The sequence below is a fragment of the Bubalus kerabau genome, chromosome 1 (genome assembly GCF_029407905.1).
Source record: "Bubalus kerabau isolate K-KA32 ecotype Philippines breed swamp buffalo chromosome 1, PCC_UOA_SB_1v2, whole genome shotgun sequence".
NCBI classification, from domain to species: domain Eukaryota; kingdom Metazoa; phylum Chordata; class Mammalia; order Artiodactyla; family Bovidae; genus Bubalus; species Bubalus kerabau.
The window spans coordinates 51,312,647-51,340,435 of NC_073624.1; the positions used below are offsets into that span (position 1 = coordinate 51,312,647).

At 46.0% G+C, this 27,789-nt stretch overlaps 1 protein-coding gene across 1 annotated transcript in view; it reads right to left on the minus strand.

Annotated features, from left to right (window-relative positions):
- Positions 1-27,789, minus strand: part of ABTB3 (ankyrin repeat and BTB domain containing 3) — a 327,499-nt gene that overhangs the window by 70,072 nt on the left and 229,638 nt on the right. The window contains exon 4 of the mRNA XM_055574802.1: positions 7,955-8,107. Within this exon, the coding sequence (XP_055430777.1) occupies positions 7,955-8,107 (153 nt within the window). The remainder of the gene's footprint in view (positions 1-7,954; positions 8,108-27,789) is intronic.

Genomic DNA, 27,789 nt, shown 5'->3' on the forward strand with positions numbered 1-27,789 from the left:
AGGATATTCACTAATATTTAATGTGCATCTTCTGTGACACGAGTATGCTACATGATTTACCTGCTGTGTGTGTGTTCAGTCACTCAGCCATGTCTGACTCGTTGTGATTCTATGGACTGTAACCCACTGGGCTCCTCTGTCCATGGGATTTTCATAGCAAGAATACTGGAGTGGGTTGCCATTTCCTTCTCCAGGGAATCTTCCAGACCCAGGAATTGAACCATGTCTCCCACGTCTCCTGCATTGCAGGCAGATTCTTTACTGCTGAGCCACCAGGGAAGCCCACTTTACTTCCTACGTGGTGTTAAATGGTTTAATTATATCATTTTACTTAATTCTTCTGATAAAGAGTGGGAATATTATGGTTCCTATTTTATAGATACAGAAATTGAACCCCAGAGAAGTGCATAACTTGCCTAAGGTCACACAGAGAGTAAGTAGTCAAGCCAGGATTTGAACCCAAGCAGTCCGGCTACAGGCCTGCACTCCTAGGCACTCTGCTTGGCTCCTTCTCTAATTAGATGACAACATGAGCCCTTAATTCTCTGGCAAGCTTCCTCTGATGGAGAAGCCTGACACAGACTCTCTCATTTCCATGGACAACCAAGTGGGCAGCATCTGGCACTCAACATTTTCAAAATTGAACCCACTGATACTTCTCTGACATTGTCTGTGTCCTGGAGTGGGGTGCCATTGCCTTCTCCGAGAAAATGAATATACCCAGTTTTCTAATTCCCCTCCTTGGCTGGTTATCGGTTTCATGCATACTCTTCCAGAGACAATCTAAACATGGATATAGAAAATACTCAGTTATGTTATTTCACACAAGCACGACACCTCATACACTATTCTCTATAGTCTTTTTCACTTGATAACCCATCAGGACTAATTTCAAAAATTGTAATAAGTATATGTAACAGAAAAACCGACAATTTTAATATTAAACAAAAATTTTTTTCATGCCACACAGTATGTGGGATCTTAGTTCCCCAACCAGTGATCGAACCTGTACCCCTTGCACCAGAAACGCAGAGTCTTAACCACTGGACTGTCAGGGAAGTCCCTATTTTTAACATTTTAAGTGTACAGTTCTGTGGCATTAAGTAATTCACATTGTCATGCAACCACGACTACCAACCACCTTCAGAACTCTTTCATCTTCCAAACTGCAACTTGGTACCCACACTAACCCAGGCCCCTCTCTCCACAGCACACCAGGGCCATCTCTAACAATGCGCAGTCCCTCACCCCCTGCATGTGTCCCCAGGTTTCATCGTCTCTGGCCTCTTTCCCCATCTCTCCATACCCGCTGCCTCTGCATCAGTCCAGCTGCCAGCGTCTCTCACCCGGATCCCTGTAAGAGTGCCTTCGCTCCAGGCCCCTTGCCGCCTCAGCCCGTGTCTCCTGCCACCAGCCCCTCTCTCTAAAACACTGCTGTCAGTCTCGTCCTTAACCATCTGGGATGGCTCCTCCCTCCCACAGAATAGTCTCAAAATCCTTTGGTGTGGCATAAAAGACCCTCCCTGGGCTGAGTTTAGCCGAGATTTCTCTGTGGTATCCAACATCGGGTCCAGGGTCTGGCCTACAGGAGGTGCTCAGAGCACTGCTGGTTGAACCTGTGTTCTTAGTTTCAATTCCTTATGTTTCCTCCAACACACAGTCCCACCTTGGCCTTTGTATATGTGGTTCCCTCTGCGTGGACTTATTTTTTCTACTGCCCTCTCCCTCCCTCTCGTAGCTTCACCTTCTCTACCTAGCAAATCTGTTTATTCTCAGGATTCACATCAAATGGTACCTCTTGCATTTCAAGCTCTCAGACCTAGATCTTCACTGCCTTATAGTAGAGCATTTGCCAGATTTTTCCATAATCCCTTGACCTCTTTGCCCACCCACTCCCAGTCTAACTCCCAGTAAGCCAGGCACGCAGTGGGGGCTGGTTTGGGCCTGCTGAGAGCAGGGCGCCTCGCCAGCTCTGCTCCTGGACCTGCTCTGTGGCTCCTCCCTGACACCGAAAGGGGAGGACAGTCAAGCCCCAAAGCGCCCCTCCCAGGAGCAGGCAGAGGGCGGCTTCCCATCTTGCAGGAAGCGCTGAGGCACTGACGTCAGGCAGGAGTGGCAGCAGCTCCCACAGGGTCATCTCTGGGCCCAGAGGGCAGTTTCAGGTCCGCTGGAGGTGCAGGAACTGGCATCCTGTGCCTGCACTTTTAAGCCAGCCCAGCTGAAGAGGCCGAGGAGTGGCAAGGACAAGGACACTCAAGAGGAGAAGAGAGGAGAGAGCAGTTCCCACTCTGAGAGGCTGGGGAGCCTTCCAGGGCCCCACAGAGGCACGTGCAGGGCCCAGGTGCTCGGCCTCTGCAGGTGATCTGACGGAGAGAACAGGGAGACCCAGGTCTGAATTCAGGGGCCCACACGGACTTGACTGAGGGAAATGGCTGGCATAGATGTGGCTCTAGATGTCCCACCGCCCCAGTTTTCTCCAGAAGTCCCTGGCCAGGATACCAAGTATTCCTTGACAGCAGGAGCCTGAGGCTGTCCCATCCTCTCGAGGTCCCGAGGTGCTCCATCCCTCCCTCCTCAGTGCCCCTCTCCCCCACACTCTCCTTCATTTTCTTTGTATTCAGACTCTGTGAGATTATCTTGCTGATCTGTTTGCCATTGCTTATTGTAGGCATCTCCCCAGCAGCACTTCAGTCTCCTCTGAACCCAGAAAAGACCTGGCTCCATAAGGCTGGGGAAGGAGTGGGTGGAGAGCATCTTTCCTTCTGACACTAAGGGCCAGAATTCCCCTCAACCAGGTGATCCTCTTCTTAAAGGGCCACAGAAGCTTGTGGGAACAAGGACCAGCAGCTCCAGCAGCACCAGGCCTGCTTCCTATGTGATGGGCAGCAGCTGGGTTTTCCCTGACTTGATGTTCCTGGATCCCACCCAGGTTCTGGCGGGCCATCAGCACCCCATACGTGTTTGGTAAATGAAACCGAATTTCCAGCTGTCATTATAAGGCTGTGTAAGAGGCAACAGAATTTCAGTTCAGGTGCCTCAGGGGCAGTCTTTGTCTTAGAACCTAGTTTGACCTAAACTAGACAAATAACAAAACCTATTAACCTATTAACCTTGGGCAAACTTCAAGAGATGGTGAGGAACAGGGAGGCCTGGTGTGCTGCAGTTCATGGGGTAGCAAAGAGTCAGCCACAGCTTGGCGACTGAACAACGAACAACAAGTTAACCTCAAAATGTGCCCAAGAGACCTAAGAAGTGCTAGGAGGGGCGGACCAAGCAGTGGTAAAATCTGTTAAATTCATATGTGACCTCTTAGTGAAGTTCCCCATTCCACAAAGCAGTCGTCACCCCCATCTTTACAGGGGATGAACCTGGTCCTGTGAGATGGGCAGAGTAACCTGCCCAAGGGGACCTGTTAGAAAGCAGCAGATCCAGATGAGAGCATCTAGTGTGGGGCTTGGCCTTAGGAGCTTGAAAAATGTAACAGAAGAGCAAAGGAAAGAAAACAATGCGTGACCTTCAACAAGCTCTGTAACCACAACTAGCCTCATCATTCCTATTTTGTAATGTCCTAGTCTGATACTCCTAGCATCTTACCATCCCCAAACTTACCCCTTCTGGACAGCTCAAAGTCTGGTTTGGATTTAAGAAACACTTGCAAAAAGATTAGCCATTTCCTGGAGGGAGCTCATGGTTCCAACAAACTCCAACTGCTGTCGGTCAGTGTCATTTATCAGCTAAGAAAGGATTTGAGAACACCCTTTCCTACCATTATTTTAACACAGCCTCACTCTGGAGCAGAACTACCTCTTACAAATGTGGGGGAAACAGCAGCATTTACTGTTCGTGTTTCTGAAATGTTTCAAGACCAATTATTAATAGGAAAATGTACAAAGCCTAATAAGAAAATGCTGCCGGGAGGTATTATTTATTTGTTCTTTCCTTTATTCTTACTTCTTTCCCATTTCCCAAAGGACAGGAAAAAGAAAAGAAAGATGATCTGATACTTTAATTAAGGAAGAATAAATGGGTCACCCTTGTCGGTTTACAACCTGCAGCCACATTAAATGGTGTTCCTCTGGTATAAACTCGATTGCCACGGTGAGGCTTTACTGTAGCAGAATAAAGACAAAAGGAGAGCTCCCACAGGACTGACCAAGGTCACTGTGAAAACCAATGCAGCACTAGCGTCAGACCTGGGAATCCTTGACTGTGCTTGCTCTGTCCCGGCTGGTGTCCAGGCTGCCTCCCACCAGGAAACGTTGGTCGGCTGGTAGGTAATTATATGTTCTAAGAGTCACTGACATTCCAGCTGCCAACACCATGTCCTAAGTTCCAGCATCGGTTAGAATACCAAACTACTTACACTGTTTCTAAGACTGATTACTTATAGCAGTATGTTAAGCTCCAAATGATTCAGAACTAGGAGCCTGCCTAGCAACTTCGAAGATGAACGTCTGAGACAGCAGAGAGACAAATCAACTTGCAAAGTCCTTCATCTTACACCTCATCTGCCTTACAGTAGCTGTGTGATTTAGGACAAGTCCCATAACTGCAACTAGCCTCAGTGTTCCTATCTGTAAAATGGGACAATAAAGTCTGCCTTGCGGCATTTGTTTGGGATGGCACACTGTGAAGACTTAGTGCAAGGCAGGTGTCCAGTACCTATTGTTGGCTCTCTAAATGAACAACACTTCTTTGATCCCATCCCTTGAAAACTGGAGACAATAATTCCTACTTCACATCACACTAAATGTGATTGGAAAATATATGTATAGATGTATCTATATATTGCCCAGACTGAAAACTAGATATTCAAAAAAAAAAACAAACAACTGACTGATCATATCATGGACTGAATTTAGCCTAGTTGATGGAACTTATCTTACATTTATTACTTAGGAAAATTTTTAACTAAATATTTTAGTTCTTTTTGAAAATGATTTCCAAACGTGAGGAAAATTTAGCTGGAGCAACCAATTAGCATATTTCCTAGACACAAATCATCCTGTGCACAAATGAGTCAAGAACTGAGAGGAAAATGCCTAAAAATAGCTTAGAGACGCAGGTGAACTGGCTTCCTTTGCGTCCCTGCTCACTGTGTGCATCGTGGCCTGGCAGGTGATCACACTCGCATCCCGAATGGCAGGGCTGATGCGTCAAATGGACAAACCCTGAAACTGAAATCCTTGGTGCAGCTGTCAGAGCAGCACACCCCTGGTCACTAGACCCTGCAGTGAAAGCTCTGTGCTGCGGGAGGGGCCTGCAGATGACAGTGGTCCTTGGAGTTCAGGTTCAGTCTATGCGTTTAGGAAAGGAAAAGAAGCATCTGGAAGGTGATCAGCATCCTCCAAGCGGGCTGACTCCAGATCCAGGGAAGGGGCCAGAAAAGTTGGTTATATCTCTGGGAGTCTGGGTTTGATGTTCGACTTCTAACTCTGTCACTTAACATCTGTGTGATGTTAGAAGAGTTACCTAATCTTGTTGGGCCTTGATATCTTTCTCTGTAAAACAGGGAAGCACTATTTTCCCAGTTAACAAGAGTGTTTGTTTTAAGGTTCACATGAGAAAGTCTTAAGATAAAGCAATACCTAGATATGAACCTCCATTATTACTACAGAGATAGTAGAGACTTATACCGCTGTTGCTGCTGCTAAGTCGCTTCAGTCGTGTCCGACTCTGTGCGACCCCATAGACAGCAGCCCACCAGGCTCCCCCGTCCCTGGGATTCTCCAGGCAAGAACACTGGAGTGGGTTGCCATTTCCTTCTCCAACGCATGAAAGCGAAAAGTGAAAGGGAAGTCGCTCAGTCGTGTCCAACTCTTCGCGACCCCATGGACTGCAGCCCACCAGGCTCCTCCGTCCATGGGATTTTCCAGGCAAGAGTACTGGAGTGGGGTGCCATCGCCTTCTCCGAGAGACTTATAATGCTCACTAAAAATGACTGTGTCATGAGTACTTACTTCCTCTTAGGCATTTTCAGTGTGGTTCTTTATGTTTGTGATCCTGCTTTGTGCTTGCACCAATATCTGAAGGGGTTGCTATTACTATGTCCATGTTACAGGTGGGAAATGAAGGTCCAGAGAGGTTAACTAGCTTGCCCAAGGTTGCACAGCTAATTAGTCATGTTGGTGGAATGTGGACTCAGGCAACTGGACTCAGGAGCCCAGGTGCCTACCCTTTAGGCTGTGAGGTTTCCTGAGAGCATGACAAACAAGAAGTTCTTTATCAGCAAGAGTTAAGGAAGTATCCTACATTCCCCGCCACCCAGCAGCCTCAGGTTTGCTTCAAGGAGGAGAGCTGGCGTCTCAAGGTCATCCCACCCCAGAGCTGCGGACTGTGAGCAGCGGCAGCAGGAGTGAGCCTGCAGGTAGGGTGCCACACCCATGAAACAGGAGGCAGGATAGTCTCATGGGCACAGGATGGGCTTCAGAGCAAGAGTCACAAGGATTGCCTCCTTGACATCTACACTATAAGCTGTCCCACCAACAACTTCCCAGTCTGTAAAATGGGAAGTTTACACTACCCTCAGGAGGCTGCTTCAGGGATCAGAGTAATGAATGCAAATCTCCTGTTGCGATTAAAACCCGCCACACAGCGGGTGCTCAGTAAATGGCTGTTCCTGTGTCTCTCTCCCTGAGACCCGTGGTTATTCTAGGTGATATAATGTAAGGGATGGTGGCACCGACAGATTCTCTCGGACAGAAACCTCCTGAGGAGAGTACAAATCAGGGGTTAGAACTATGGGGTCTGGGGGTATGGGCTGCCCGAACTCACATTCTGGCTCCACCACTTACAAATCTTGTGACCTTAGGCATGTTACTTAATCTATCTGTGCCTCAGTCTCCTTGTCTGTAAAGTGGGCATAATAACAATACCCACTTCATTCATTATTAATTAGTCTGTGTAAAGCAGTTATGACGGTGCTCACTTTGTGGCAAGCTTTCAGTAAATGCTTGCTGACTTGCATCAGGGCCCTGCATGTCCCTGGGTGGTGGGGCATTTATGAGCCTTCAGTGGGCTATGCTGTTTTCTGCAAACCCTCCCCTTCTTTGCAGACTTCCAATCAGATCTTGGAAGGGTGGAAATCTCTGAAGCCTGGCCACATGACAGGCTACCCTCACCTGGTGGGCAATGGGGATTTGAAAATGGTGTCCATGACACCTAGACAACAGACCTGGGAGTCGGGAAAGCACCCACACTCATGCATACACACCTATGTCTGAGTTTCTGTATTGTCTGCATTGACAGCCAGGTTTTGACTCAACTGAGTGGTTTCATTTCTTTCACTTTGGATAAAAGTGAGTCTCTCCCCACCCCTGCATGGGGTCCCTGAGTGGTCCATGAATAATTCCCACCTTGATGCAGTAGAGACCTGGATGCAGGGGTGAGAAATGGAGGGCGAGCCAGTTCATTACATTCAAGTGAATAAGCACAGGCGCTCTCAGACCCAACCAGAAATTCTACTCTGCACGGTTTAGTTAGAAAACTACAGGGAGACAATAATTTACTTCTAGTAGAGAGAGGGAGAGAGGGAAGACGAGGGCGGGAGGGGGAGAGGGAAGGAGGGAAGGAAGAGAGGGAGAGAAGAGGGGCAGGATGAGAGGGAGAGAGAATGGAATAGAAAAAATACGCCTAGAATCAAGATCAAGGCACACGGATATCTTGTAATCTAAGAATCAGGAGCATTCCCACATAGCCTTGCTCCCAGTCCTCCTGCGTCCCTGCAACTCGAGGGACCTGCTTATTGTCAAGCCTGCGTCTCTCCTTTAAACCAGAGGAGCCTCGATCTTCGTGACAGCGAGGCTGCCCGCGCACACCGCCCAGGGCGCAAACCAGCCCAAAGCCCCCGCGCGCTGCGGCCGCGCTCCCTGCACCGGGAACGCGGGCTGGGTGTGAGAGGAAGGGCGCCCTCCCAGAGCCCCGCCGCCCCGGGATCTCCAGCCGGCCACCCTACCTGAGCTGGCGCGGCTCGCAGTCCACGCCGGGCAGCAGCAGCCGGGCGGCCTGGCGGACGTCGTCGCTGTCCATGGAGAAGCTGCGGCGGTGGCCGGCGTGCGCCACGGCCACCCGGATCCACTCCATCAGCGGCGGCAGCACGAGGAAGGGCCTGCGGCGAGGGAGGGACCGAGACGCGTTAGGGCGGCAGTAGCAGGGGCTCCCCGCTCAGCCCCACCCCCTGCTCATCGCCACTTCCCCACCACCCGCCTCCCCCTTTTCCCTGGAGACACTGTCTCTCAATTCAAAGTGAGAGAACCTTTGGAGACATCCGGACCGCACCGGTGACCTCGGGGCAGGCTCTCTGGAGTCTTTGGGCCTCAGTTTCCTCATCTGCAAATGGGGGATAATGTGACTGAAAGGATGCGACGTGACTCTTCTGTGAGTGTAATCTCCCTCGGCGATCAAATGAACATTAAGGAAATGACTCACTTAAAGCACCAAGCACAGGGTCAGGTGCTTAGTAGAGAATCCAATCCACTCCTGGGGTTATTAGGACTTGGGGCTCCCCACGGTGAGCCCAATCTTAAAGTGCCCTCCAACACTCCCTTCCCACCGCTAGCTGCTTCCTGTCATCCTTCTGAAGTTCTCCCAGGCCTCAGCTCTGCTCAAGAACCAGACTGCTGGCAGAATTCAGCATCTGGGAAGAAGCAGTCTTCTGGGAGAACCTGGAGGGGCAGCCCAGAGCTGCCAGCGTTGTGCGGGGGAGAAGGGGGCGGTGCTCTGGGGCCTTAGCCACACCCCCGAGCTGTGGGAAGTCTCGGCTCCCCACTAGCTAAAGGGGTCACAGCAGGGGTCCAACTCGCTGCATGAATTAACCGAGATCTTGCTTCTGGCTGAACTTTCTAGGTGTAATACATTTGTGCTATCTTCCTGTTCCTGAAACTGATTATTATAAATTCCATCTTCTCATTAGGACTGAGGACAGGGAGCTTTTGCAAAATCCTGATACTCGAGTCCTATCCCAGGGATTCTAATTTAATTTATCTAGGATGAGGCTGGACATTGATAGCTTTTAAAACCTCCCCCAGGTGAACACAACACGGCTCAGAATTCTCTGCAGAGTTTCTTAAAATGCAGATTGCTGGGCTCCACCCCCATAGTGTCCGATTCAGGAGATCAGGGGATGTGGCCAAGAATTTGCATTTCTAATGAGTCCTGGGTCTATGCTGAGGCTGATGCTACTGGTTAGAGGTGGGTGCGTGTTCAGTCTTGTCCGACTCTTTGAGACCCTAGGGGCTGTAGCTCACCAGGCTCCTCTGTCCATGGAATTTCCCAGGCAAGAATACTGGAGTGGGTTGCCATTGCCTACTTCAGGGGATCTTCCTCACCCAGGGACAGAACTCCCATTTCCTGTGTCTCCTGCATTGGTAGGCTGATTCTTTACCACCTTGCCATCTGGAAGCCCTAGAGGGGCACACTCAAAGAGCTTCTGCTCTAAAGTATGGTATAGGGCCTGGGGATCACCTGGTTTTGTGTGTGTATGTGTAAATGCAGATTTCCTGGCCTTATCTCCAGTAATGCTGATTGCACAGGGCTCATGAATATAATTTTAATAAGCAGCCCCTATGACATTGATTTAGGTAGACCAGGGGCCACACTTTGAGAAATCCACGGTGCAGGTCAAAAAGGTTTCCTATTCATGCGTTATGGCTACAACTGGGTCGAGGCATGCAGGGCATGTGGGTGTAAAATTTAGGAAGGCCAGATCATGTCAACATGTTCCAGCAGCTTTCTTGCTTCACCCTAGCCCTGGAGCTGCTGTTCAACCCAGCATGGCTGCCATGGGTGGGAGAAGAAAGTGGTAAGTAAAGAGTTTATTTACCCAAGGCAGCAGCACCCTCACTGTATGCAGGTGTCTCCCCATTTTGGTGGCAGGTTCCAGTTTTTCTAGAATGCTTTCTGGTTATCCAATGTTAAGACTTAACAGCTGTTACATTCATCTCAGTTAATTCCATTCATGATCTCAGCTAAATGCTTAGGACAACCTACAAGCTAGTTATGATTATGCCTATTTTCTAGATCAGGAGAATAAAGTGTACTGAGGTTAAGTAACATGCCCTGGCTCACAAGGTTGGCAAATATGAGAGCTGGAAATCGGACCCAAGACATTTGACTTCACAGCCCATGTGCAGTAGCCCCATGTGGTACTTGTCCAACTTCCCAGCATGCACCTGTTACCCCAAGGGGGCCCATCTGGTCATGGACCTTTGATGGAAGGTCATTTTCATTCCTGCTCACTCAGCTCCATTCTCTCTCTATCAGGTTTCCAATCCTTTGAAAATCCACACCCTACTTAACCTTCCGACCACAATTCAAATCCCACCTCTCCCTAAACATTTCTCCTGGGGACTCCTCCCAACACGGACCCTTCCCACAGTGGCCCCCACCCCAGTGGCCTGACCTACCAGCCTTGCAGATGCCACACGAGAATGTGAACTCCATGAGATGGGGACCTGGGACTGCTGGATTCACCGACCCAGCCCCATCCCCAGTCCTGGGACAGTGCCTGGCAGGCTGTGAGCACTTAATAAATAACGTGTTCATGAAATGGACTAAGATTTATCAATTCCTCACTGGGAGAAACAGATAAAATCGAGTTTCTGTACCGGTGGACCTGTGGGGCAGGTTCCCAGGGAATTTCTGCCTGGATCAGCCTGCTGCTTAGGCTGTCGTCCTCATTCTCTCATTCTCTCCATCACCTAAACCGAATCAGGCACTCAATAAACACACACTGACTTGAAATTGAATTGGATTCTACAGTCTCAGGTGAGCAGAACTTATTTTTGTCACCATGACTCCATCACTGCTGAAGCCAAACCGGGATGCCCCTCTGAGCTGTTCCCGCAGAGGCTGCACCCCCAGCCCCTGGCCTGCCTTTCCTTTGCGCGGTCCAGCCCCTCAAGCACAGCCCACAACTCCCAACCCCTCAGTGTCTTCTGGAACACTGCCCTTCAGCAGCTGTCTTTCAAGTTGGATGCTGAGGCCTGGGGCGCACAGTCAACTCCTGATGAATACAGAAAAGGAGAAAAAGACGCTCTACTGCGCCTTCAAAATAACACTTTTACCAAGACAGGCGGCGAGCATTCGAATGAGAAACCTTGAACCCCAGATTCCACCGCCTCTGGAATTTTCTATGGACTTGTTCTCCCCTTTCAACATTGCCTTCTTTTCGTCAGTCTGACCTCAATAGTTTATAAGCTCATGAATTCTTTGCCAGCAACTCATTTAAAAATCTTCTTATCTTGTCTACTCAGAGAGAAAGAAAAATAGTATTATTTGTGAAGTTTCTTTTGGAGGAGGTTGGAGATGGGAAAGAATGCTAGGGTCTTGAGTTAAGGAGAGGGTGGAGAATGCTAAGAGGGAAAAAGACTGCATTCTCCTGATACATTTTTTAAGAAAACACTTTGTTGGTGAAGTTGTCTGTAGTGACTAAAACCTAGAGGAGGCCCAAGGAACTCATGGTTTAGTGAAGCAGATTCAACCTAAGAATCAAGGCCCAGTGTGGGAGGTGGGTAGGGAGGGGGGGTGGTAGATGGATGGGTAGGGTGTGGGGGGTGTGAGGGCAGCAAGGAGTGTGTGAAAATTGCCAAGGCTCTGATTTCACCCCCAGAGTTTTGGTTCAATAGGTCTTGGATGGGGCCTGGGCATCTGCATTTTAAATAAAATCCCCTGGGAATTCAGGAGCAACCCAGATCTAATACCTCTGACTAGGTGGCCTGAGGTGAACAGAGGGGTGGGGGAACACAATCAATTCAAACAGGGCAGTGCCATTAAAATTGTCATTATGGCCTTAAAATACTGAAAACAGAGTTACCTACCATATGATTCAGTGATCCCACTCCTGGGCATAAATAATGACAAAATGCCAATTCAAAAAGATACATACATCCCAGTGTTCATAGAAGCCCTACTTACAACAGTTAAGAAACGAAAGCAACCTAAATGTCTGTTGACAGATACATAGATAAAGAAGACAGTGATGGAATATTACTAAGCCATGAAAAAGAGTGAAATATTGTCATTTGCTGCAACATAGATAGACCTAGAGATTATCATACTAAGTGAAGTAAGTCAGATAGAGGAAGACAAATATTAATATGCCATTCTTTATATGTGGAACCTAAAAAATTATACAAATGAACTTGTTTACAAAACAGAAACAGATCCACAGTTGTAGAAAACAAACTTATGGTTACCAAAGGGGAAAGGCAGGGAGGGATAAATTAGGGGTTTAGGATTAAAATGGTATTTCCAGAAGCTAGTGGTAAAGAGCCTGCCTGCCAATGCAGGAGACATAAGAGATGGGAGTTTGATCCCTGGGTCACGAAGATTCCCTGGAAGAGGGCATGGCACCCACTCCAGTATTCTTGCCTGGAGAATCCTGTGAACAGAGGAGCCTGGAAGGCTACAATTACACCCTACTATACAAAACACGGAGAAGGCAATGGCACCCTACTCCAGTACTCTTGCCTGGAAAATCCCATGGACGGAGGAGCCTGGTGAGCTGCAGTCCATGGGGTCGCTGAGGGTTGGACACGACTGAGCGACTTCACTTTCACTTTTCACTTTCACGCATTGGAGAAGGAAATGGCAACCACTCCAGTGTTCTTGCCTGGAGAATCCCAGGGACGGGGAAGCCTGGTGGGCTGCCATCTATGGGGTCACACAGAGTTGGACACGACTGAAGTGACTTAGCAATAGCAATATACAAAACAGCCAACAAGGTCCTACTGTCTGGCAGAGGGAACTATACTCAATATGTTGTAGACTGTAGTGTGCCTAGAACTGGCACAACACTGTAAATCAACTATATTTCAGTAAAATTTAAAAAGTAAACCCTAAAAATCCTTTAGGTTGCACTCATATTGCAGGTATGCTTCCAGGGGCTGGAGATAGAGTGGAGAGCAAGACACATCTATGTTCTCATAGAGCTAATGGCCTAACAGGAAGACAGACATATAAGAAACCTGTAAACCAACCAAGTAATAAAGCAGTTGCAAACTGTGATTGGTGCCAGGTTGCTGGGATAGAGAATAAATAGGTTGAGATGGGGTGGTGGGAAGGCCTCTCTGAAGAGGAGACAAAACCTCAAATATGGGAAGGAACTGACCCTATGCGAATGTGTAGAGAGATGGGTATTTTAGAGAGCAGTAACAGACTGCGCAAAGGCCTTGAGGCAGAAAAGACTTAGAGCTCAACCAAGGGACCTTCACGTGAATCATGTCCTATTTGGCCCTCCAGGACAGATGCGGGGGCCAGGACACATGTGAGGAAGAGTCACTGTGGTTGGCTGGATAATGGCCCTCAAAGATATCAGGTCATATTCCCACAGCCCGTGAATATTGATGGCACAAGTGAGTCTGAAGATATGGTCCAGTTAGGGAACTTGAGAAGATTAGCCTGGATATCCGGGTAGGTCCTAAATACAACCGCATGGGTCCTTAGGAGAGGGAAATAGGGAGATTCAGTTCAGGTGATACTGAAGCAAGATGCTCTGCTTTTGGGTTGAGCTGAAAGGAACCACAAGCCAAGGAATACAAGGAGTGCAGCTTTAGAAGCAGGAAAAGGTGAGGAAATGGTCTTCTCTCAGAGACTCCAGAATTTAGAAGACCTGCTGACAATTTGGTTTTGGCCAGTGAAATTGATTTTGGACTACTGACCTCTGGAATTGTACGAGAATGCGTGTGTGTTGTTTTAACCCACCAGGTTTGTGGTAATTTGTCCCAGCAGCCCCGGGAGACTAAACCAGGGTATTGACAGGGTAACTGCAGGTGAGTTTGGAGACCAGAGGGTGGAGAATGTGAAGCAAATACTAAAGCTGGGAGTGAGGGCATCCAGAGGGCTCTGGAATCATCTCCAAGGTCTGAGCTGCCTTGTTCCTGAGGTCAGAGCAGTTCTTGTTGATATGGGCTGAATGATATCAACCCCAAATTCATGCATCAAAGCCCTACATGCCAGAACCTCAAAATGTAACGGTATTAAAATAAGGCCATTGGAGTGGGCCCTAATTCAGCGTGACTTATAAGTGTCCTTATAAGACGAGGAGACTGGGACACATGGAGAGACACAAAGAGCCAACTATGCGAAAGATGCAGTGAGCGGGCAGCTGTCTATCAGCCAAGGCGAGAGGTCTTGGAAAAAACCGCACCTCTGACAAGTCTCTAGCACTGTAAAAAGATAAACTTCTTTTGTTCAAGCCACCCAGTTTGGGTTAATTTGTTATAGAAGCCCCAGCAGATGAAAATGCCTGTGGTTTGATGTAAATTTTGCTCACCCCTCAATATTTTAGTCTGTGGTAGAGGAACTTCCATTGGAAGCTGATTCTTTAGAGAGCTGCTGGTTTTCATTCATTTCCTAGTGACAATGGAAGATGAGTTCAAAGCCATTTGAAGGCTGTACCATGCAGAGGTCAGAAGTTTGGGCTTTGGAGACAGGCTGAGTGAGAGCTGGATTCCAGCTCCACCCTCACACTGTGTGACCTTGAACAAAGTATAGTTGTCCCTTGGTATCCACAGGGAATTGGTTTCAGGAACCTCATTGGTACCAAAATTCTCAAATCCTTTATGTAAAATGGGATAGAACAGTACTCTGCATCTGTAGATTCAACCAACTGTGGATGTGGACCCTACAGATGGAGGACTCACTGTATTCCAATGGTCATGCCTTGGTCCTCTCACTGGGAAAGTGGGGATAATAACAATATCTACTTCAAGGGGTGTGGTTGGCCTAATAATGTCGCCCCACTGAATGTCCACATCCTAATCCCCAGAACCTGCCAAGGTTATCTGATAAAACAGAGTCTGCACATGAGATTAAGTTAAGGATTTTGAGCAGGAAAGACTAGCCTCAACTACCAAGGTGGGCCTGAAATGAAATCACAAGGGAACTTAGAAGAGGGAGGTGAGACAGTCAAAGGTGAGACTATCCTGGTGGTTCAGTGGCTAAGACTCTGCACTCCCAATGCAGGGGGCCTGGGACTGATCCCTGGTCAGAGAACCAGATCTCACATATCACAGCTAAGAGTTTGAATGCCGAAGTTAAAAGATCCCACGTGCTGCAACTAATACCTGGAACAGTCCAAAAAAAAAAAAAAAAAAAGAAGGTCAAAGGAGGGAGTAGATGTGACGACAGAAGCAAAAAGTTGGACTAATACAGGAAAGGGACCAGGAGTTAAGGAACACAGGTGGCCTCCAGATGCTGGAAAAAGCAAGGAAACGTATTTTCCCCTGGAGACTCCAGAAGGAGGCAGCCCTGCCGACACTTGAAATTTAGCGAAAACGATTTTGTATGTGTGACCCCTAGACTGTAAGATAATCAATCTGTGTTGTTTTGAACCTCCACGTTTATACCAGTCTTTTTTTTTTTTTTTTACAGCAGCCACAGGAAACTAGCACAGAGGGTTACTATAAGAACTGCATGGGATGATGTGCAGGTAGCCCGGCGCCTGGTACCCAAAAGTGCTCATAAGCAGTAGCTGTCATAATCGTCATCATCATCAGCATTGTTTTTAGCATCACTCAGCCTTCTCCCTCCTGGATGGAGGAAAAGGCCTTGCTACACAGAGCGATGCTCCCGTCTTTCTTTAAATTGAAGCAAATCTCTGCAGTTTCTATGCCTTTCTTTATAAATCACGTGGCCCTGACTTTTCGTGTTTGTTAGTTGTTGAGTCTTTCTTAGGCTGGAGAAGAATTTAGACGTTTGACTGTGGTTTGGGAGGCTCATAATTTCAGGGACACAGGGAGTGAAGGACAAGCAGCATAACTAGACAATATCCAGGGCTGGTTTCTATAGCAATATTCACTGCGATCTCACTGTAGTGGTGAGACCAAAGATAGGAAGATGATGGCAGAGGTCAGAGGTGGTCATGGCTGGTTACTATAGCGACAGCCCTACTGTGCAAAGTATGGTGGGCTTGCCCAAGGGGGTGGTTCCTGCAGACAGCCTAGAGAGGGAGGAGCCAAGGGTGTGGGCTACAGCAGAGCTTCTTGAATATTAATGTGCATATGAATATCTAGGATCTTTTTAAAATGAAGATTCTGATTCAGTAGATCTGGGGTAGGGTCCAAGATTCTACATATCTACCAAACTCTCTGGCAGTGATTCAGCCACCAATCCATGGACCACACTTAAACAACCAGGCCCTAGAGAGTATATATATGTGTGTGACTGTGTGTGTGTGTGTGTGTAATGAAAACTGGGGTATCTTTTTGATTTATGGTTTCTCCAAATATATGCCCAGGAAATCACAAATGGTGAATTGTGTTATCATGTTTAAGGGGGAGAAGGTGAAGCCAGGAGGGTGAGCGCTGTAAGAGGGTGAGAGGCCCAGGAGACAACAAAACAGAAGGAGGTGTTTGTACCTGGATCTCCTGATTAAAGCTGGGGGGTGGTGGTATGCTATACTGGATGGGCTAAACCTGGGTCTCAAGCCTGTACCAAGCTGTAGGGGAGGTCGGGAGAGCAAGTTTCAGCCTTTATCAGGGGAGGTGGGTTCTACCTCCCACCAGGATTCTCCTTCAGTTTCCCAACAATCTTACAAAATATAATCTTTTAGTCTTGGGGAGTTTACTCTGAACCAAGCACCCATCTTATTGTCTGATAGGCATTTTATATTCATGACTGTGTTTAGCATCATCTTGAGAAAGTAAATGCTCAAAAAATACACTTGGCAATGGTTATATCTAAGTAGACATTATCTCCAAAGATACCTAAATAGACATTTCTCCAAAGAAGATACACAGATGGCCAAAAAAGCACATGAAAATACGTTCAACATCATTGATTATCAGAGAAATGCAAATCAAAACTACAGTGAAGAATCATCTCAGTGGTCAGAATGGCCATCATCAAAAAAATCTACCAACAGTAAATGCTACAGAGTGTATAGAGAAAAGGGGACCTTCCTACACTGTTCGTGAGAATGTAAACTGGTGTAGCCACTATGGAGAATAGTATGGAGGTTCCTAAAAATCTACAAATGGAACTACTATATGATCCAGCAATCCCACTCCTGGGCATATATTCGGAGAAACCATAAATAAAAAAGATACCCCAGTGTTCATTATACACACACACACACTCACACACATATATATATAATGGAATATTACTCAGCCATAAAAAGAATGACATAATGCCTTTTGCAGCAACATGGATGGACCTAGAGATTATCATACTGAAGTCAGATAGAGAAAGACAAATACCTGTGAAATCTAAAAAAATGAAACAAATGCACTTATTTACAAAACAGGAATAGACTCACAGACATAGAAAACAAACTTATGTTTACCAAAGGAGAAATGTGAGGGGGTAGGAATAAATTAGGAGCACGGGATTAACATATGCACTACTATATATAGGATAGGTAACTAACAAGGACCTATTGTACAGCACAGGGCACTCTACTCAATATTCTGATAACCTATATGAGAAAAGAATCTGAAAAAGAATGAATATATGTATATGTATAATTGAATATCTTCACTGAAATTAACACAACATTGTAAATCAACTGTACTCCAATAAAACTTAAAAATATATATATACTTTGTGGTGGTTAATTTTATATGTCAGTTTGGCTGGGTCACAGGTACCCAGACATATGGTCAAACACATATTACCAGATATGTAGTCTGGATGTTGCTGGATATTGAAAGTATTTTTTAGATGAGATTAACAATTAAATCAGTGGACTTAAAGCAATTTATCTTCCACAAGGTAAAAGACATTTGTTCTTAAGAAAAGCTATGACAAACCTAGACAGTGTATTAAAAAACAGAGACACCACTTTGACCTCAAAGGTTCTTATTGTCAAAGCTATGTTTTTTTTTTTTAGTGGTCCTGTACAGATGCAAGAGTTGGACCATAAAGAAGGCTGAGCACCAAAGAATTGATGCTTTCAAACTGTTGTGCTAGAGAAGACTCTTGAGAGTCCCTTGGACTGCAAGGAGATCAAACCAGTCAATTGTAAAGGAAATCAACCCTCGAATCTTCATTGGAAGTATTGATGTTAGAGCTGAAGCTCCAATCCTTTGGCCACTTGATGTGAAGAGCCGACTCATTTGAAAAGACCCTGATGCTGGGAAAGGCTGAGGGCAAGAGAAGAAGGGGTCCACAGAAGATGAGATGCTTGGATGGCATCATCAACTCAATGAACATGAGTTTGAGCAAACTCTGGGGGATAGTGAAGGACGGGGAAGCCTGGTGTGCTGCAATCCATGGGGTCACAAAAAGTCGGACATAGCTTAGTGACTAAATAATAACAACAACAAGATGGGTAGGCCTCATCAATCAGTTAGAGGTCTGAAGAAAAAGAAAGACTGATCTCTTCCTAAGAATAGGGACTCTGTCACTCTCTGCCTTCAGATCTGAGCTGCAGCATTGACCCTTCCCTGAGTGGATCACACACACATCCTGCTGGTTCTGTTTCTCTGGAAAACTCTGCCTTATACACACCTGCAATGGGTGCCATGGGACTTAACTGTCTGCAGAGAGGTAGCCTCCTCTTTCTACATGGATTCCACCCCCTTCAGCCTCATGCACAACTGGCAGGGGCAGGGAGGAAGCGGAGGGCTGGATCACAGAGGACCACTTCCTAGCATCCCAAGTGTGCCCACAACTCTTGGGAAATGAGACAAAGGAATCATGGGTAGGGTAAGGCCAATGCTTTTAGGGAAGAGCAAGCCATTCGGTACCAAAGCACAAGTCCTTTGCTATGTGAAAGTCCATATAATTACATAAATGCCCTGAAATGGGGCAGGTGCCAAGGGGCACTGGTGAGGAGGTGATTTCTGCTAATACTGCCAGCAGGCACATGTGAGTGATCACCCGACCTTCTTTGTCTTTCCTGTCACACATTCTGAAGAAGGTGATATACAGGGCTGGGGGTTCATGAATGCAGTACTGAGGTTCAAGCAGGTTCAGGCAGAGCAAAAATGGTACACAAATTATAATAATCTCATCTCCCGGCTGCCAACAAACAGCTGCACCTCCCCTAGTCTTCATCTGCCCTCCCACCCTGGACAGGAGGGACTCCTCCAGTCCTACCCACCCCCTACTTCCCTGGGCACATGACTCCATCACTTCTCTCCCCACAGTCCCACAGCTCAACCTCCACCTCCTCTCTGGACTTTCTCATCAGCATTTAAGCGCTCAACATGTCTCTAACAATTTGAACCGGAGAGCAAGAATGCTGGCGAGTGCAAAATTCACAGTTCCCCTGAATTTCAATCTAGGTCCTCGGTCTAGTTTTCCGTCTATGGCAGAGGGAGCTCAAAATCATCTGGGAACTGAATGAAATGCATATTCCTGTGTTTCCTGTGGCTGCTTAACAAACCACCACAAACTTGGTGGCTTGAAACAACATAAATTAAGGGCCCATTTTATGCTAAGCATGGGTCTGAGCATGAAAGGAAGCAGAGAGGTTATATAACTTGCCTAAGGGCACACGGTTATAAGCAGCAGCACAGGCAGACAGACCTGGAGTTGGGGCTGTAACTATGCATTCTGTCATCTGCAGGCAGCGGCTACAGTATACACAGGCTGGAACTGACGAGGAGGGGAGAGAGTGGTGGGGTGAGGTGGATGGACACGAGGCAACCCTGGAGAGAGACGAGGGAAGAACCGCCCAGGGCCTTGTAACTTCTGGACTAAAGCTGTAAACTCCTGATACTTGAATTGCAGTTGAGAAACACAAAATCAGAGAAACATTTGAAGAGAAATATGAAAAATGGGTTGACAAAAATATTCACTCTGAGCATGCAAAACAATGGGTTCACCATAACTGTTTGTTTAGAAAGAGAGCGGAGAGTTTTTTATATTCTGGCTGAGATTGCTGGCTCTCACCTTATATGTGTCTTCTTTCTGCTTTGTAATAAGACCCCCAATCTTCACATGGGCTCATGACCACCTCGCTTACATTTTTCAGCCTCCCTTTCAGCTAGGAGACTGGTTCTTACAAAGATATAAGCAGACGTTTCTTGTGATACTTTAGGAAAGTTCCTAAATAGAACAGGCCCAACTTTCTCTGGTCTTTTTCCATTCTGCTGGCAAGAATGTAGACAGAATGGCTGGTGCTCAAGCAGCCACACTGAACTATGTGGTAGAAGCCACATGGCACAGCACAATGATAGAAGGAGGATGATTGGTTAGGTGGCCATACCTGCCCTGGATTCTTAATTCCAGACTTGGTTTATATGAGAAATGAATGTCTATCTTGTTTAAACACCTGCTATTTGAGTTTTCTGTCACTGACAGCCAAATCTAATTCTAAGTGACACTCACATCAATTCCCATAACATGTATATTAAATCTCTATTTTTCCTTTATTTTTGTCACCATGGATTTGAGTTTCTTTCTGTTTAGCAAAAAAAGATAAACATTTTTTCATAGTTATCTTCTAGAGACTATGAATCTGTAACCTTGAGATTGTATTAACATTTGTTCCTAGAAACTACATTTACTAAAGTATTTGTTACAGTGAGTTGTTTATTCATTTCAAAGTGTAAACTACGTCATAGGAAGTTGATTTTGTTCATCAGCCTCAGGAAATTTTACTGACAGTGGCTTGGAGCTCGTCATAATTAACCCACAAAAATCACAATACAGATACTCTTGGAGACAGAAACGTATCTCAAAGACTTCATCCTTGCAAAAGTTCTCTTATAAGGAATTTTAGCTATTTTCCCTCAACGTTATTGAGGTAGAGTTGACGCATACCAGAGTGTAAGTGTGGGGTGTACAGGATGACTCTCTGATGCACATATATTATGATCACCATGGTAGGGTTAGTTAACACCTCCCTCCCCTCACATAATTACCATTCTGTCTTTGTGGTGAGAACTTTTAAAATCTACTCACTTAGCAACTTTCAAGTGCATAATAAAATATTATTAACTACAGTCACCGTGCTGTATATTATTAGATCCTCAGAACTTATTCCTCTTATGACTGGAGGTTTGGATCCTTTGGCCAACATCTCTCCCCAATTCCCCTACCTCTTGCCACTGGCAGCCACCTCTCTACTCTCTGTTTCTCTGAGTTCAGGTTTTTCAGATTCCACTTATAAGTGAGATCATACAGTATTTGTCTTTGTCTGACTTATTCCAGTTAGCATAATGTCCTCAAGGTCCATCCACACTGTCACTTATGTCAGGATTTTCCTTTTATTTTCTCTTAGCGGAATAATATTCCATTAACAGATCACTTTTTAAAACACCACGTAGAATCTCTTTTTTTAATACAACAAAACAGGAGCTGAAGGTTAGGCTGGGCATAGTCTGGAGGTTCCCCTGTGTGTCCCTGGTGTCCTTGCCACTGGGCTGCAGCTTTGAGAAAATGATATTCCAGCTCTCTTGAGATAAACCCCTTGAACTCACATTACCCTGCACTTGGCAGTCTGACAGGATGGATTAAATTCATACTCCAGCCCTGATCAATCAAAACCCTACTCATCAAATCACAGACTGAAGACAGCTGATTCCCCAGGCCTCCGTGGAATGACTCATGCCCTGAGTTAGGAACATGTTTTAGAGCAGGCTCTGCCACTAACTGACCACGTGACTTGTGTGTCCTTGGGGCTTTGTGGGCCTTGAGTGTACTCACAGTAGAGTTAAGGGACCAGAGAACTAGAGTAACAGTATAATATTTTGAAATAAATAAATAAATCAATAACATACTGCCACAAGGAAGTTGGGGGGAAAAAAGCCACGAAGGCAGCTTCCAACAGAAGTTTTTGCTGTGATGGAAGTGTTCTGAATCTGTGCTGTCCAACACAATGGCCACAAGCTGCTGTGGCTACTGAATACTTGAAATGTGGCTAGTGCGACTGAGTAGCTAAATTCTAATTTTATTCAAGTTTAATTGATTTAACTTTGGGTGGTTTAGTCACTAAGTTGTGTCCAACTCTTGCGACCCTGTGGACTTTTAGCCTGCCAGGCTTATCTGTTCATGGAATTTTCCAGGCAAGAATACTGGAGTGGGTTGCCATTTCCTTCTCCAGGGGATCTTCCTGACCCAGGGATTAAACTCAGGTCTCCTGCACTGCAGGTGGATTCTTGACCAACGGAGCCACCACCCGCTAGTCACAAGTGGTCAGTGCCCCCCTTACCGGATGGCACAGTTCTAAGGAAGATCCTTCAGTTCACTGTAGTTCCAGACAGGAATCCTGGTGAATGGGGAAGTGGAAAAAGGGCTACAGCAGACATCAAGCAACCTAATTTTGGACTTAGTTTTTCTTCCCATTATCATGGTCTACATCATTATCATCATTATTAGGATTTTATAGCATCTACTGGAGTGCTTACAATGGGCCAGACTCTGTGCAAAAAGCTTAAATGTATATTATTTCATTGAATTACAGTAACAACCTTGGAAGGTAATTATGATTATTATCCCTATTTACAGATAAGCAAACTGAGGCTTTGCCTTGCAAGACTCAGTAACCTATAGGATACCACAAGTATTGGCACAGAGCTGGGATTTGATCCCACGTCTGCCAGAATCCAAACTCCTCCTACTTGGCCATTCTTATATGGCTCCTCCAAAGATCAGTGTGGCATTGACTGAGTCACTGAACATTGAGGCATTTCGGTTCATCATCTGTGGAGGAAGAGACTGAGCTACATGTAGTCTATGACCCACTCATGTAAGAAAGGGTCGTGATTCCTATACTCTACTCTACCCCCTACCCAGGGGGCCACTTTTATATAATGAATGCTAATGTTTACAGATGGGACCGTGTGCCTCCAAAAGTACCTGACTGCTCTGAGCACAGATCAATAATTTCCCTCAGTGGAACCCACGACTTGGTTACAGATTGTTTTTAAGAGCTTCTCCGTATTGTTGGGCTTCCCCTGTAGCTCAGCTGGTAAAGAATCCATCTACAAAGCAGGAGACCTGGGTTCAATCCCTGGGTTGGGAAGATCCCCTGAAGAAGGGAAAGGCTACCCACTCCAGTATTCTGGCCTGGAGAATTCCATGGATTGTATAGTCCATGGGGGTCACAAAGCATCAGACATGACTGAGCAACTTTCACTAAACACTTCTGGTGATTCAGATCACCAGGAGGACCTGAGTATCAGCCCTGGACTGATCTTGCTAAAGTCAGAAAAGATTCTTTTTAAGTTAGATGATGAGTGCTTTATAATGCATGTTTCTCTTTTTGCCTTGGAGGCCAGGAAACTCAAAGCTAAATCTTATTCTCAATTTTAATAATAAACCTTGGGGGAGATTTTTCTGGTACAGTGGTCTTCCTTAGTGTTAATGACATGAGGTTTTGGGCTTTTGGTTTTTTTTTTGGTATTGTTATCCTTGTTTTGTGGTTCTGATAGGGATGAAGTAAAAGGACAAAGTAGCTGATTAATAGTTAGCCCCACTAAGGGATTAACTTAGCGAGTAAGTAAAGGAAATATATGGGAGACCTCTGCAAGTTAATGATCACTCAAGAAAGCAGTTTGCTTACCTGCAAAACCAAGCAGGCTTGCTTAGCAACAAAACCCATGTAGCAGAAGCATGAAACACACCCCCAAACAATGAAACAATGGTGAAATGAGACCCACATCTTGCCCAGTAATGTCAGTAATTTAATGATTCCTAGGACATACTCCTTTGCATACACTAAAAAAAATAAGGACATTATACTGAAACCGAGATGATTTAGCATATTTTAACATATGTTGCCATCCTTTTGCTCATTTCCATTGTACCATGACAGTCCCAGTTTGACCATACAGGGACAGGAAAACTGTCCCGCTCTACATGGAGGAGAAGCTGATGCTGGAAGCTTGACATTTACTAAAAATGAGGAAGAAGGTGGTCTTCTGCCCCTCCCCACTTTTCCTTTGATTATAAAACTGCAGTCCATAAGTTCTCACTGTGGCACTCCCGGGTCTGCCTGCTTCTATCTCTCATAAGCATCCTATACTAATAAACTCTTTCCTACCTGTACGCTGTTTCTCCCTGAATTTTTTCTGAGCCAAGACAGAAAAATCCACGTTTTATCAAGGCCAGAGACATGTCCTGTGGTTTCAGTTCTATCTAACTCATATTGTGAGTCTAGCTCAAGTCTTTTTCAGAGTTAGTTATAAATGATGAGTGGATAACATCATCTGTCTCAGACTGTGCCAAAGCCCCAAGATTACCTGGGATAATAAAATAAAAAAGAGAATGTCACTATGTAGCATGTGGGTGGGGGGTCCTTTGGAAACATAGAGGATGGAAATGGGATAGAATTTCCTTGTAAAAAGAAAAATAAAGAAGGAATATGGAGAAAGGAAGGAAAGAAAAGAAAAATCCTAAGAGACTTAATAATCAAGGAAGGGACTAGAGCAGGAGGAGAGACAATTCTGGTGCCTACACAAAGCAACCATTAGGCCATGGAGCAGATTTATGGACTCTCCATATGCATGAGAAGAAAACATATGCACAATTTACTTCTCTGACTAAATGTTAACAATTTTACACTTTGTTGAATCTGAAAGTGAGAGATAACAGAAACCAGGAAGGATTTAATTAAAGGAAAACCAAAAGGGCTATTTGTTAAGCTGGACTTTGGTGCTATCTAGGAAAGGATTCCTTGTCTAGGTCAGCACTCCAGGTGACCCTCTCCAGCCACATAAGTGAAATAATCAGGGCTGATTAGCTGATGAGATGGAAAGGTCTGGATGTGTTCCCTGCCCACCTGCCACGACCTGTCCAATCCTCTCAGGAGCATTCCTGCTGCCTCTCCTAGTGAAGGGGTCAAGCTTTGGGGCCAGTCTCAGGGGAGGCAGTGTAACGAGATCCCGTCCAGGGATAAGCGTAGGTCAGGGAGGGGGACTGGGCCAGGTCAGGAGCAGCACTTCTCTGAGATAGAGGAATGGACTGGCAAGCAGGGTGGGGGTGGGGTGTGTGTGTGGTCAGATGGGGTGTGGGCATTGGTTCTGAATGGAAGCTGAGTGTGTGGTGAGTAGATAAAGCAAAGGTGTCATGAATCCCTTAGATTCCTCTCACCTGAAGACGAGGATAATGTTCACTGGCCCTTCTTCACAAGGCCACTGAGAAGATGAGGTAATAGGTATGGAAGTACAATTAAAGATTTACATTTAGGCATCTTCATGTACACCAGGCACCTAACACACCTGGGCTAAGTTGCTATCAACTTAAACATCAGATTAAGATAAACACTTTTTTTCCAGTAGTCATGTACGGATCTGAGAGTTGGACCATAAAGAAGGAAGAGTGCCAAAGAACTGATACTTTTGAACTGTGATTCTTGAGAGTCCCTTGGACTGCAAGGGGATCAAAACAATCAATCCTAAAGGAAATCAACCCTGAATATTCATTGGAAGGACTAATGCTGAAGCTGAAGCTCCCATACTCTGGCCACCTGATGCAAAGAGGCAACTCACTGGAAAAGACCCTAATGTTGGGAAAGATTGAGGGCAGGAGGAGAAGGGGGGGGGCAGAGGATAAGATGGTTGGATGGCATCATTGACTCAATGGACATGAACTTGAGCAAACTCCAGGAGACACTGAAGGACAGGGAAGCCTGGCGTGCTGCAGTCCATGGGGTGGCAAAGAGGTGGACATGACTGAGTGGCTGAACAACAACAAGGAAGGTAGCTCTGATAACCAAAACCTCATCTTGTCAGCAGGAGAAGGCAATAGCACCCCACTCCAGTATTCTTGCCCGGAAAATCCCATGGATGGAGGAGCCTGGTAGGCTGCAGTCCATGGGGTCGCGAAGAGTCGGACACAATTGAGCGACTTCACTTTCCCTTTTCCCTTTAATGCATTGGAGACGGAAATGGCAACCTACTCCAGTGTTCTTGCCTGGAGAATCCCAGGGACGGGGGAGCCTGGTGGGCTGCACAGAGTCGGACACGACTGAAGCGGTTTAGCAGCAGCAGCAGCAGCATCTTGTCAGCGTCTTTCAGCCACAACTGTAAGCAATACAACACACTGCCGAAAGAGGGAGCTCCTGCACACTTGCTCAGCACACAGGCTGGGTTCTGGTGGATTTTTCCTATCAGTTCCTCACTCCTGTTCTCCTTCTGCTTCCAGCTTTCCAGCCTCTCAGTCTTGCTGTATTCCTCTTTCCTTATTACTGGAGCAGTCCACCTTTCTAGGTACATCTCTCTGCTGCATCCTCCTAGAGATCTTCTTTTCCAGACATGGCTCCTGCACTCGGCTGGCCTCAGCACCACCCACAGGAAGCAGGCCCATGACACGTGCCAAATATGAATCACTTATCTCCTGGAAAACTCAGACGGCAGGCCAAAGTCAAGTACACATTATCACAATGCTAGGGTATTGACTCCACTGTTCATATCACGAGTGTGGAGTGCTGGATTTCATTATCCATGCTTATTTATCTTCAGTTTTCCCCTTCTGCAATACCCAAGGCAGGGGGTTCAAAGGAGTAAGTGCTAAAAAGTGTTTGTCAAGTTAAACTGATAACAGTTTCTATGAGTTCAGGGTCTGGTGTCAGACTGTCGTGAGTTTTGGCCCTGGTGCTGCCAGTTAACTGAGTCAGTGACCAAATCTCAGCAAGTCACATGGCCAGGAGCCTCAGGATCTAATTGGGAAATGCGGAAATAGGGAAATACGTGCCCTCCAAACTTTCCTGGCACACAGAAAATAAATTTCAGTAAATGGCAATTGCTTTGAACAGCAAAATGGTGTGTCTGAATTAGAAATTGGACTGGTGTGTTCTGGAAATCTCAGGGAGCAAATGAAGAAGTAGTGGTGGAAACTCCAGGGAGCAGATCTCCTCTCCACTTAAGTAAGACCTCAGAGGAGTCTTGGCTGTCTGGAGCTAGGATGGGAAGGAAGCCTCGAGGCCTGCTGCCTTGGCAGGGCAGTCCCTTGGGTAGGACCTTAGGAAGGAAGTTGAAACATTGAATAGGCAGTTGGTCTAGATGGCTATTTGGAATCCCTCTTCATCCTAAGGGTCCAACACTTCACATTTAACTGGTTGCCCACTGATGTAAGACTCTTTCTAGGATTGGACCATTGCATTATTTTCTAGTTTTTCTCTTGTATCTTTTCACATTGCTGTCACGATGAATGTGCTAAGACATAAATGTGGTCATCTGATAAAAGTATAAATTCCTCGGCCTGCCCATTTGTTAACTGGCTTCAACCCATGTCTTCACTCTATTCCCTTCACGCTGGTCCAGCACCACTGTGCTCCAGCCACATGAAACAACCAGCCGTTTCTGGAACACACATGTGTGCTCATACCTCCCTGCCTCGCTCTTGCTGTTGTTCCCTCTCTCTATCCTCTCCATGCAGTTAAGTTCTATGCTTCCTTTGAGACACAGATCAAATCACTTCCTCTGGGAAGCATTCCCTAAGAGCCCCCCCCCCACCCCATACTCATAATATAGTTAGTCCTTTGTTTCCCTCTGCCTTGATAAGCATTGTGTATGTAATTCCATAATACCATATATATCATATTATTATTGCAATTTACGTCTTTACTACCATCCCAGCTAACTGTAGGGGCATGAACTATTCAGCTTTGTATCTCCCAAACTTGTACATCATAGCGCTTGCCACTCAGGATGACATTTGATATTAGTGTCCTGATTTATTCTGTCTCCTCCACTAGACTGTCAGCTTCATGAGAGCAGGGATTTATCCTGTGCTCTGCTTTATCCCAAACACTTCTGTGGTGCCTGGAACTTCATAGGTCCTCAACCAACATTCTTTGAGTGAATGAAAGAATGACTGTTGAATGAATCAAAAAATGTTTGTTAAATGAATCACTGAATGTGTGATTAAATCCTGTGAATTTGCTTAGCTTAA